General features: G+C 34.5%; 2 protein-coding genes across 2 annotated transcripts; one reads left to right on the forward strand and one right to left on the reverse strand.

The window, feature by feature from the left end:
* Positions 1–791: 791 nt before the first annotated feature.
* On the reverse strand, positions 792–2,560 carry LOC145637144 (uncharacterized). The gene is made up of 4 exons (XM_081688641.1): positions 2,408–2,560; positions 2,171–2,267; positions 1,820–2,065; positions 792–1,684 (listed from the first exon to the last, which is right to left on the reverse strand). Exons 1-4 carry the CDS (start codon positions 2,558–2,560, stop codon positions 792–794), a joined length of 1,389 nt encoding a protein of 462 aa, XP_081544767.1.
* Positions 2,561–4,551: 1,991 nt separating this feature from the next.
* On the forward strand, positions 4,552–10,588 carry LOC145635119 (ubiquitin-like modifier-activating enzyme atg7). The gene is made up of 14 exons (XM_081686404.1): positions 4,552–4,820; positions 5,955–6,172; positions 6,256–6,447; positions 6,535–6,589; positions 6,724–6,818; positions 6,920–7,106; positions 7,218–7,323; positions 7,438–7,582; positions 7,680–7,838; positions 7,970–8,158; positions 8,763–8,948; positions 9,057–9,172; positions 9,439–9,598; positions 10,189–10,588. Exons 1-14 carry the CDS (start codon positions 4,670–4,672, stop codon positions 10,360–10,362), a joined length of 2,133 nt encoding a protein of 710 aa, XP_081542530.1. The 5' UTR covers positions 4,552–4,669; the 3' UTR covers positions 10,363–10,588.
* Positions 10,589–13,600: the final 3,012 nt, after the last annotated feature.

The following is a 13,600-nucleotide window of genomic DNA, read 5'->3' on the forward strand; positions in this document are numbered from 1 at the left end:
AATTGAAAAGCGCACATGAATACGATCAGAATAAAGTAGAGGTCTATTATTAGGGCAGGTTCAATCTCTTTCAGGTTGGATTTGTACCTTCATCCCCGAACCCTTATTTGGTTCTAGACCTTATGGAGTTGACGATCTCTTGGATCGTTAAGGGGTGTAACCTTCACCCTGTGAACGGTTTACAAGTTCCTAAAACTTGTTGGCGACTCTTTTGCTCTATCTTCTTCCCTTTTGGACGCCACCGTACTTTAGTGTATGATCACAGTGGGGTTCAAGATAGGGGATTAACGCTTGAAATTTATTCCCTACAATTAAGATTTAAGAAAACCATGTAGAGTATTCTAGAAGACTATAACCAATCCTAATATCTTTAGGAATGATAATTAATAATAGGCCCTCCTCTAGATCATTGGGCCGTATGTAAGAACCAAACCGGGCCCAGTTTAGTATTTTGGCCATAACTTCCTCATTATTCATCGGAATTGGGCTTATAATATATTGTTGGAAAGTTCTTTTCAAACCCCATCCAACTACACTATTATTGGACCCATATCATGGACCACTGGAATGCACATTTTTCATAAATAGGGTAAGAAAAGAAATATTTTCAAAAACATAAAGAATAGATATTTTAATAAAAAGATCCTCATCACTAGACTTTTCACACTTTCGCTTCGTTCGATAATCAAATGACATGAAAGGTATTCATCACAGGGTTTGGTTTTGGGTAGACACATTTGGGTGTCTACAGACAAAGTTTTTTTTTTTTTTGAGAAAACGTTGTAGGTGTCTTATATAGATAGTTTGTCCATTAAAATATAGGGAGAGACCTCACAAGGGACATGGTTCTCCCATAATTGTTCTACATTATAAGGAGTTAAACAGGCTAAATTATGAGCCACTACATTACCATCCCGTTTAACATGACACCAAACAACAGAAGAAAAGGAAAAACAAGAGTATAAAATCTCATCTAAAAGAGCATCCAAGTCAATGAAGAAGATCGAAGCTTTGGTTAAGCGTTTGACGATAACTTCGCTATCAGACTCGATAATGACTTCAGTCAAGCCATACCGTTTTGCAAGTTTGACAGCCAATGCAATCGCTTTCTCCTCAGCAATAATTGGAGGCCAATATGCCCTTACTCTTCTGGCAGCGGCAAAGAGGACATCCCCCTTCCAATCTCTAGCAATCATTCCCATTCTAACCCAACCATCCTCGTGTAAAGAAGCATCACAATCAAGTTTGACAATACCTTCCGGTGGCGCATTCCACTTGTTGGGGCTGCGGCATGGGATGTGCTTGACTCCCCCGTATATCTTCTTCATGTAGGAGTTGCAATCAGTTGCAAGTCGGTGAGTACGCTCTATGATTATGTGATGATATATTTCTTTGCCATTGAATATCATCTCGTTTCGCCTATGCCACATGTTCCACATTAAGGTTGCACCTCTACTCACCTTTTGTGCATCCAACTTGCTCCATGATTTAAGTAAGTCCAAGAAAGACATACCAGTTGGCCAAATTGACATCTCAACACAATCACTCTCCACCCAAAGCACATGAATAGTATGGTAGTCAAACAGAGCGTGCTGAATGGTTTCTGGGCAGTTCACGCACCATGGGCAGTCCACAATATCACTCATGTGCCTGTAATTGAGGTATGCTCTCACAGGAAGTGTTCCTGTACAAATACGCCATAAAAAATGGCGTACTTTCGGAGTAACCCCAAGTCCCCAAATCTCCACCTATGCCTTGTGAAAAAGGTTCAGATTACATGATATGCTAATCAAGTAGGCCGACTTCACCGAGTAGCTACCATCCATCGAGAAAGCCCACATTAAGGTGTCTTGAGCTGCATTCGAACATAAGGGGATCGCTAGAATACTACGAGTATCCTCCTCATTAAAAATATTTTCAATACGAGGAATGTCCCACTGTTGAGTCTCGTGGTTTATCAGGTCACTAACTTGAGTCACATCTTCAGAACAAGGAGAAGTAATAAATTTGGTAGTGCCATTGTCAACCCAAGGGTCACACCATATGTCCACCGATGCTCCATTCCCTATCCTCCATAGCAATCCCTCTTTAAAAAGGGCCTTTGAAGACTATATGCTACGCCAAGAGAAGCTACCACCATAACCCTGACTAGCCTCGAGAAAGCTCTTACCTGCATAATATTTCGCACTCAACACCTTATTAAGAAGAGAATTCGGTCTGCTAGTGAGCCTCCAATCTTGACGACCCAAGAGAGCATCATTGAAAACCTTCAAGTCTCAAAATCCCATCCCCCCGAGGCAGTTAGGGGAACAAAGATCCTTCCAACTCTTCCAGTGAACTCTTTTTTTTTTATCCTTCTCTTGTCCCCACCAGAAACGAGCCATCATAGAGGAATATCATCAATAACCCCTGCCGGAATTTTATACACCCCCATGATATAGGTGGGAATGGCTTGAATAACAGCTTTCAACAAAATCTCGTTTCCCGCTCTTGATAAAAATTTCTCCTTCCAACCAGAAAGTTTCTTCCATATACAATCCTTCAAAGCCTCAAAAACCATCTTCTTTGATTTTCCAAATATGGTCGGGATCCCCAAATACTTGTTTGTCGACCCATCTCATTGCCAGGATGCTCAATCATTCTTCTTGCCTTACAACTTTAACTCCCTTACTGAAAGAGACCTCCGATTTTTCATAGTTAATTTTCTGACCGGAAGCTTGTTCATATATGTTGAGAATTTCAACAATTTTTAAACACTCCCTTCGGTTGGCTCTTGCAAAGAGAAGACTGTCATCAGCAAATAGAAGATGAGAAATTTTCGGTCCATTATTCCGGCTAGCCTTGGCCCCATGAATGGAACCCTCGATCGAAGCTTTCCGCAATAGTCCCGAAAAAGCATCTGCAACTAGAATAAACAAGTACGGGATAAAGGGTCCCCTTGGCGAAGACCTCTAGAAGGAGACACTGCACCACACACACCACCATTGACTATAAAGGAATATTTAACCGAAGTTACACAGTCCATAATAGTCCTTACCCATCTATCAGCAAATCCCATTCTCAATAGCAATTTTTCAAGAAAATTCCATTCGACCCTGTCATAGGCCTTGCTCATGTCAAGTTTCATAGAGACCACACCCTTATTTCCTTTACACCTCGTTTTCATTGTATGAAACAACTCTAAAGCAATAAGAGCATTGTCGGTAATAAGTTTCCCCGAAACAAAGGCACTTTGATGATCCGAAACAATACCAGGAAGAATAGATTTAAGCCGCTTGACAATGGCTTTTGAAGCTATTTTATACTTCCTCCGTTCTGTTAATATTGCAACAAGGAGGAAATTACACATCCCAAAACACATTTTATATGCTAAATATCTATAATTGTGTAAGAGTAAAAATTATAAAAAGTTGATATTGTGAAAGTATTTTATGAGACGAATCCAACAAGATCCCACTTGACTATATTTTGATTAACGTATAACTCATATTATTTGGTCAATCAAGAGTGATGAATAGTGCAAAAAGTCCATTGTTGCAATATTAATAGAACAGAGGAAGTACATAACATTACAGAGGACAAAGATTAAAACCCCTCTTTTCCCTCAATTTCTATACCCGGGGTTGGTATAAGGATGGAGGGATAGGATGAAATTAATATGACAGATAAACGTAGAGTTAATCATATAACTAATATATAAAACTAAACTTTTAGCCAGATCACGAAATAGCGACACTTGGCATTCCAACTTTTCGCCAAGTGTCACGCCACCTTGGATAGATTTAAATAGACTTCATATGATAAAAAACTGTCGCGCCACCTTGGATAGATTTCATAAGATAAAAAAAAATAGGTAAGAATTCTATTTTCAATCAAATTAGGATAAAATTTTAGAATAAGATTATTAGTTTAGAGTTATATTTTCGATAAAATACCAAATAATAAATTTATAATTAGGCCACAAGACAACATCATTTAGCGTTTTAATTTTTCGCCAAGTATCCTACCACGTTGGATAAATATAGATTGACTTTGTAGCAAAAAGAGTTAATTTAGAATTCTATTTTCCATCAAATTGAATTATAATAGTAGTATAATCTATCTATTACATATTACTAAAGACGAAACCAATAATAACACTTGGCAGCATTGTGTTAAAAATTTTCCCTCCAATAACACTTGCTAAAAAAATATCCTCCAATAATCGTTGTTTTAAGAAAATTATTACTTTTAAGAAAAGATTTTATCTCAATTATTACATTTGCTTTATATAAAATATAAACCAAACTTTCTAAAATTCATTTTATATGTGGCTTTTAAAAAATAAAATTGTTGAATACTTCGTATAATTTTACATGTGACCTTAGAAAAAAATTCGTTTTAAATATAATTGAACAACCGTGCATCTATTGCACGGGATTTTATCCTAATTTTATACTAAAAGTCCATAAACTACCCGGGCATCGCTGGGCACAAAACTAGTAAGGGTATATTTGTAACTTTGTTAATTATCTTACTAGTAATTGAATTTTTTTTAAAAAAAAAAACAAAAAACAAAAATCAAGTAGACTTGAAAAAGAAAGGAGAAAAGAAGGAAGAAGGGGAAGGTTTATGATCAAATAAACAAGTTTGAATTCCCTAAAAAAAAAAAAAAAGTTTGAATTTTGTAATGGAAAATCAAACGTTTGATAAATCTAAAAGCGGATCAATCTTGCAATTTGCACCCCTTCAAAGTTCAATTGATGAGGGTTTTTGGCATCGTCTTTGTTCTTTCAAGCTCAATCACTGGAAAACCGATGAATCAGCTGTTTCTATTTCTGGTAAATCTTGCTTTTCAATTTTTTGTTTTTTCTGGAAATTCTTTTGGGCTTTTTGTTGTGTATTGTTTAATTCATTCTGAAATTAAGCAAATTTATTGTTGAGAACATGGCATTGATTTGATTTTATGTGGTGGGAAGTTAAGTTGAATTAGGGATTCAATGTAATTTTGCAAGATTATTGTTACCCAAAATTTGAAATTGTTCTAATACAATTGTTAATGGTAGATTTTGTTGAATAGAGGGTTTAGTTTTAAAATTTTAAAATAAAAACTGTTATTTGACTTTCCACAAAGAACATGGTTTGGTATTATAAATTAGAATTTTGCATTCTTCTTAGGTGTGTTGATGTTTGAACATATACGCCTGTTATGATACTAATGATTAAGATGGATATCTCTTATTTGAAAACTAGCAGTTCAGCTGATCATGATACCAATTAGGCACTTATGCTCAACCGATTCGGGGTTTCAAAGGGTGAGTCCATGAACAAATGCACGCGGAGTGACTAGGATAGATGTTTCGTATTCTATGATATAGGTAAAGCCCTGTTATGAGCTACCAATTGTGATATGAACCTTGAATTGGGTGTGGAAGTTGGTGTATTTGAAACTACTTTTGTTAGGATTTTAGGTGCCATTATGAACTTGGGATGATTGATGTTTTACTGTTACTTATTCTGTTACCAGACATGGTTTTGAGTGATTTTATATACAAAAAGAATGGATGTATTGAAGGATCTTGTGCTTGTTTTGGGGGTGGAACAGGGGATTCAGGTAGGGTTGGTGATTGGGATCTGTATCTATCTCAATTTTCTTGTATAACACATGTTCTACTTCTGATCATGATTAGTCCCTCTTTTTTTTCTTCTCGAAGGAGATTTGAAGGGAAATGGTTCATGGAAGAGGATAAGAATTCTATTTTCCTCAATCCTTATTTGATGTTAAGCTATTAGATAGGAAAGGCGAGGTTCCTACTCTAGTGTTACACAAAACCTCTGTGTGTTTGTGTGTGTGTGTGTGTGTTGTTTAATCTGGGTCTCCTACTCTCTTCATTTTTCTGCTCTCTTGATCTCCCAGCTAGTAATTGCTGTAAGGTTTGAAAATTGTGTGACCTTTGGAATACTCAAATTGGCAGGATTTTTTGCACCATGTTCACATCATCGCATATCAAACCACTTAACTGTTCTTTCCGAATCTTTGCCATCTGAAACTAATGAAGATTTATCATTGAAAATATCAAGCCATTCGAATAGAAATAAATGCGCTATCCCAGGCACTCTCTATAATACAAATACAATAGAGGGCTTTCGTCAGCTTGACAAACAAAAATTATTGAAAGAAGAAGCAGAAAAGGTGTGTCATACTTCCATTGCCTTTACTGTAAGTTTGATTGCCTAATATGTTTCTCTGAGTAAGATTTTTTATTGGAATTTCAGATTTGGGATGACATTCGTAATGGAAAGGTTGAGGAAGACTGTGCATTACTTTCTAGATTTCTTCTTATCTCATTTGCTGACCTAAAAAAATGGAGGTTCTACTACTCTGTTGCATTTCCTGCTTTAGTGCTTGATCCTCCAGCAACCTTGGTTGATCTGAAGCCTGCTTCAGAGTGGTTCAGCGTGGAAGAGGTATGTAAAAAACGCATGTCATTTTATTTTGGATTTTCATTATTGCTTTTGTTTAATGTTTGAGTTTTTGGCATCAATGCTTCATAGGCTAAGTCTGTGTCTGCTGCCTGCAATGAGTGGCGTAGTTCAACAGTCACTGCAGGTAGTCTCCTCTCTCTCTTTTGTAGAAAGGAAGTTCATTATTTTGGCCTTTACTAATTTTCTGCATAATTTTATACATTAGTCAAATCCTCTTTCCATCTATATCCATTGATGAAGCCTATTTATATTGTGTAGGTGTTCCCTTCTTTCTTGTTACTATTGCTTCAAATTCACATGCAACAGTTAGACAACTTAGTGAGTGGGAATCCTGCCAACAAGACAGTGAGAAGGTTTGGCAATGTACTTTAACTTCTTTGTTTTTTCCCCACTTAAGCAAGCTACATTCTAGCGAATTTAGTCTATTTTGATGCTTATATTCTGTGATTTGCAGGTCTTGTTTGGTTTTTATGATCCTTGTCATCTCACAAATCATCCTGGTTGGCCTCTTCGCAACTTTCTTGCTTTTTTGCATACAAGATGGAACCTGGAAACTGTCCCCTTCTTTTGCTATCGTGAAAATCGTGGTTTTGCTGATATGAGTTTGTCACTTGTTGGTGAAGCTCTGATATCTCCACAAGGTAGTGGAAGAAAATGAGTAACATTTCTTTTTATTCTCTCTATCCCCGCCCCTCCCTCACATGTATAGGCTTCGTTATATGCTAGTATCCATCTAAAAATTAGTTTTGTAGGATGGAAGGATCAGGCTCATGTGCCTAAAGCTGTTGGATGGGAACTTGATAGAGAGAAAAAATTAACAAGATCCGTTAACCTTGCTACATCTATGGATCCTACTAGGTATGATGTCAATAAACTCATGTCCATACTCCATATATATTGCTTTTATACTTGTAGTTATCATGTCATCATGTGATTCATATCATGATTTTTTTTCCCTGTCAACATTCTCAGGTTGGCTGAATCTGCTGCTGATTTGAATTTGAAGTTGATGAGATGGCGGGCTTTACCTTCTCTGGACTTGGGTCTTTTATCTGCTACTAGGTGTCTTCTTCTTGGGGCAGGCACTCTAGGTTGCCAAGTTGCTCGAACACTGATGGTAAGTGCCTATTATGTTTGGAATTTGGATCACTGGATCTGTATGCCTTGTTTTCACTTTTTTTCTTTTAGTTAATGTATTTATAGTATCTTTACAGGCTTGGGGTGTGCGGAAGATTACACTGTTAGACAGTGGCAAGGTGGCCATGTCTAATCCATTAAGGCAATCATTGTATACATTGGAAGATTGTCTCAATGGTGGTCAATATAAAGCCATGGCTGCAGAGAGAAGTCTCAAGTCCATATTCCCAGCAGTGGTATACAATGTTGAACTTTTGTAAAAATGACTTTGTACTATACTCATTTTTGTCAATGATGTCATATTGGCTGCATGATTGGATTCTTCCCTTAATTTGGTGCATGTCTGGTCTTTTCCTGCATGTTGTAGGATGCAAAAGGGGTTGTGATGGCCATTCCAATGCCTGGGCATCCAGTTTCTACTCAGGAAGAGAGCAAGGTGCTGGATGATTGCAGACAACTACAGGAATTAATTGATTCCCATGATGTAATTTTCTTATTAACTGATACAAGGGAAAGTCGATGGCTTCCAACGCTTCTCAGCACCAATTCTAACAAGGTTGTTAGCTTATATACATACTTATTTCTTCTTCTTTTCTGACATTTTGATCATTTGTTGTTGTTATAAAGTCATAAACATTTGTCTATGATTTCTTGTATACTTCTAATTGCTTCCTTTTCATTCTCCATAAATGAACTGTCTATAACTATCTTAAAAAACATGTATAAAAGTTAAAGCATGCAGATATATTTGGTTGTAATCCTGAGAAGTTCCCAAGTAGAAGGACATTTATCTATCAATAATATCCTAATTGCTTATCTGTGAGTCAAACAACAGGATAAGTGTATATATCTTTGTAATTGTATTAATATATATAAGGGGAAAGGTGGGTTCATAGTGCATAGAAAATAGCTGATTTAGAATTGTTATCATCGATGCTCTCTTATTCTCTGCTTTACATCATTACATGTAACTTTTCTAGTATATTTATATGCCTATGGGTGAGAACATGAACAGCTTTGTTTCTTAGAATCAAATGATGCATGATTTGCTGTTTTTTTTCTCAGAGAGATTTTTTGTCCTGTGCAGTTGAAGAACCAATCTGATGCATTAGCTAATTTTTGCTTGGTTTTAACTGTTTATAAAAATTATGTGAATTCAGATTACTGTGAATGCTGCATTGGGGTTTGAGAGCTTCTTGGTTATGCGCCATGGAGCTGGTGCTGTCAGTTCTTCTAAAGTGGCTCATTCTTTGTCATCTGGCATGGGGAACTTATCTATAGGGGATGAAGATAAGGGTACTAGATTGGGCTGCTATTTCTGCAACGATGTGGTTGCACCAATTGATGTAATTTTCTTCTCTTATGTAGTATTGGAATCTTTTTCCTTTATTTTATGCTTTGTTTGTAGCAATACCTTTTGTATTGCATTTTTGTTAATGCCTTCTGTTTTGCAGTCAACTTCTAACCGCACTCTGGATCAGCAATGTACAGTCACACGTCCAGGTCTTGCTCCAATTGCTTCAGCACTTGCAGTTGAGCTTCTAGTGGGACTTCTCCATCATCCTCTTGGGTAAATCTTTATGTTTCCAGAAATGCTCTTTTATGAATTATAGAATGAGAACTTGTACATAGCACAGTATGTGAGATGACTGAGATCTCTGTTTTGTCGAGATTTTTTTTTTTTTTTTTTTTTTTTTATCCTGCCCTTTCTTCAATTTCATGTCCCCCTATGCATATGATTATATGATTAAATTATGTTTAACTTTATTGGAAAGGACTTCTTTTTACTGCATATTGGGATTTAATTTATGGTATGTAATGAATGAATTTCCACAGGATTTATGCACCTGTTGAAAATTCAGGCTTAAATGCTAGTGGAAGCAGTGAGCAACCTCTTGGTATAATTCCACACCAAATTCGAGGCTCGCTCTCTCAATTTTCGCAGATGACACTAGTTGGTCATGCTTCGAGTAGCTGCACAGCTTGTAGTAGAATTGTAAGTTGTGACTGACTCATACAATGTGCTTTCCCATCTTACTCCCCTTGTTTGCCTGGGTGGTTTGTTTTCCCTAAAAAATTATCTTATCCACTGAGGTTAGGAATGTGGATTGATGATATTCATCAAGTTATTTCTATCTAAAGTTGACTGCTTGAGTTAATATTAGAAAGCCATTTTTTCCCCTTGAATGTCTAAGACCTTTCTGAATTCTGAAACCAATCCTCCTGCTCTTTGGAAAAGTGTTTAGAACTACTATGTATTTTTTATTACTTGTGCTTCCATATTTGAGAGTGTTATATAACATTATGGTAGAATAACTTGGACCTTTCCTTACCTTTGTCAAGTGATCCCATTGATCAACCCAAAAGTTATTTCACAGATGGTCCTTAAGGTTACCTTTAATCATCTAAATTAGAATTTCTATTATAAAAATTCTCTAATTTTTTCTGTACTGGAAACTAGCATTATCATCTACAGCAAACAGTCTCTGAATCTTAATTATAAATACGTGTAGTATTTAACAGGAAGTATCCGTGTGTTTATATTTTGCTAATCTGAATCTTCTTTCTGTAAATTGAAATTTTCAGATAGTATCAGAATTCCAGAAGAATGGAATGGATTTCATTTTGAAGGCTATTAACCACCCCACATATTTGGAAGATCTCACTGGACTAACAGAGTTACAAAAGTCGGCTAACTCATTTGATGTAGACTGGGACATTGAAGATGAAATTGATGATGATGATTGTGTAGAAATCTGAAGTTGAAATCCCCACTTCTTTTGGTTTACTTTAGCAGTGTAGTTTGTATTCTCTGTAAATTTTAAAGGAAGTACAAAGCACTACCCTTTATGAAAAGGATGTTAATGTTGCTTGATCGTCAATGTCGACCCCAAGTTTTATTTGTTTTCTTAGCAAATGTTGTAAAGAAACGAAAATAACCTGTACAAATCTCTTTCCATCTGCAAATATTGGTCATTTATACTAATTTGGATTTTTTGGGAAAAAAAACTGTTACAACTTCCTTTCTCTTAAATTTTATAGAGATAGACCCTCCTCACCCCTGTCTAATGTCCTATTGAAATCATACATCTTTCCGTCTGCATTTCTCCCATTTCTTACATCTATCTCGAGGAGAATACGGAGTAATAGGAATTTACCACGTCTGTGTGGAAAGCAATTGTCCCTCATTGCCTGAGTGGTACAAAGGCGACTAGTCTATAAGATTTGTCGATTGTTTTTTCTAACGACATGATTTTAAGATGGAACCTCACTTAACTTGTATATTTTTGTTGCTTCTTGTGTGCATTAATTTCTCTGCATTATTATTGCTTACTTTAGTATTCATAAAGCTACAATTTTAACAAATAACTCATGTATGACTTGTATCTCATAATTGTATAATCTCTTATTAATACACCAATGGCAATGGTACTGATTGTATTGATTAATTAGTTGTATTTAGGAAAATAGTATTTTTTTGCCCACTAATTGTATTGATAAACTAGTTGTAATTAGGAAACAATATAAAAATCCCATACATTAAACATTTACTCTTGTTTTACAAGGTCTTGTGCATCACAACAGTTATAGAACTATGGCACACCTCATATTAGCACTATGCATTATGCAAGTGCATTGTCATATAAAATTATGGGCAACAAAAAAGACAAGTTAACGTCGACAGCAATATGATGGCATCATCTATCGTTGCAAAAGATATCCAACTTTATCGTGACATTACAGTTATATTCCCACGTGAATCTTAGCTTCTACGGTCTACGGACTACTTTATGTGATTGTTATTTGCCATCAAAAAATTACTCATGCCCTCTCTCTGGCTTGTTGCAACAATGACGGAGTCACGGAGGTGGGGGAAGTGGTGGTTCGGTGACAAATCGAGGGTGTGAGGCGGCAGTTTTGTTAAGATAGGGGGTGTAAGGACTATGATACGGCGTTAGGTAAAGGTGTTTTGGTCATGCAATATGGTGATTTAAGTACTAATTTTTTTGGTGGCATTTAGTAACTCTTGAATTTTATGGAAGTTTGGTAACTTTGGTTTGTAGGATAGATTATGATGATTTGTGTGAGGTGAGTGAGAGCACTAAGAAGTGGAGATTGATATTTCAATAAGATAATGTCATTTCCATATTTGGTCCGTGTTTGGATTATATTGGACTATTGGAGTTCAATTTGCTAACTAATAAAGCTAAAACTTTTAATAGGGGAGTATACAAGATGAGCTCATATAAATCAACTAGTCAAGTATTATCTTGTAGTTAATGTTTATGCTCATTTAATTTAGCCATGTTCAAGAATGACCTCAAGCTTTCAAGCAAGCTCAACTCATAGTTATCTCAATTAGTTTAGTATGTTATACAAGTAATGATATTTAATCAAAAAGTGTATATAAGACGAAGTGCTTTGTATCAAAATAGTAAAAAAATGAGTTGTTCATCATCCATATCTATAAATATAACTAAAGTAATTACCGCTGATGTTATAACTTTTTACTTGTCAACTTCTTGTAAAAAAATTTCCCTCCAAAACTATTGATGATATCATTAATTTTCTTTTTAACATAAATAAAAATTTGAAAATGCTAAATTAATTATATATTTTTCTAATAAATTTTATATTTAAATTGACTAATTATGCAATTTCCATTGGAGAATTAAAGAATGGTCAGACTATTTCATTTTCTTATAAACATTATATTTTTCTCCTACTCCGTATATTTTATACAGATTATATGAATTGAGGTGTCTATTCTTTATTAATTTATCAATTTATTATATTTTTCTTAAATTATTTCTAATATGCATATTACACACAAATAAGCTAAAAAATATTGTTAAAAAATCGTAAATGATTGTTAAATTCGTGCACCACACGAGCCTAACTAGTAATCAAACAATTCGTTGGTGTATTCATACATGAATGAGTATACATTTGTATACGAGCAGATTTATGAAAGAAGTTTCAAAACATTGCTCAAACTTTGCTGATGTACATATTCCACTTTTGCATAAATAAATGAGAAAATTTTGCACTGCTCTATTGCTATCTCTTTAGCTTAATGTTATTTATTGTTGTCTTTAGCTTAATACGAGTATCTTTAACAAGTAAATTTGCAATGCTCACTCAGTCAGTCGGCCTATACCACCTCAAAAAGTTAACTATTTTCCAATAAGGGGACCAAAATAGTTTTATCACTAATTTATTGTACAATACACATACAATTCCTCATAAAAAAAGTATTGTTTAGAACGAACTCACGCGAGTCCGGTCATACAAAAAAAAAAAAAAAAAAAAAAAAAAAAACAAGTAAATTTTTTTAAGAGGAAAAAAAAAAATCTTAATTGTCAGAAATTAGATTATAATAATCAAACATTAGATTATATTCCCCAAAAATAAAAATTATTAGATTATAAATATCATATTAGATTATAAGTGTCAGAAATTAGATAATAATGGTTAGATATTAGATTATACTTATAAGGTATTAGATTATAATTGTTAGATATTAGGTCTTAATTGTCAAAAATTAGATTATAATGGTCAGATATTAGATTATAAATATCAGATATTACATTATAATTGTCAGAAACTAGGTTATATATATATATATATATATATATATATATATATATATATATATATATATATATATATATAGGGGAAGGCTCTCGTGAGAATTTTTCTTATGTGAGAACACTCTTTATGTTCTAAATTTTTACTCGTATGTTCTAAATTTTAAATCTGATGTTCTAAACTTTTTTTTAGGTGTTCTAAATTAAATCAAATGTTCTAATTTATTACTCACGTGTTCTAAACCATAAATTAGTTAAGCTTGATGTCATAAATTTTAAATAACTTGTTCCAAACTTTTAACTTTTATGTTCTAAATTTTAAAACGTGTGTTCTAAGATTTTTAATTATATGTTCCAGATTTTCTAAGATTTTTTAATTATATGTTCCAGATTTTAAAGCGTATGTT

This window comes from Chenopodium album, chromosome 6, assembly GCF_948465745.1.
Source record: "Chenopodium album chromosome 6, dcCheAlbu1.1, whole genome shotgun sequence".
NCBI lineage: Eukaryota > Viridiplantae > Streptophyta > Magnoliopsida > Caryophyllales > Amaranthaceae > Chenopodium > Chenopodium album.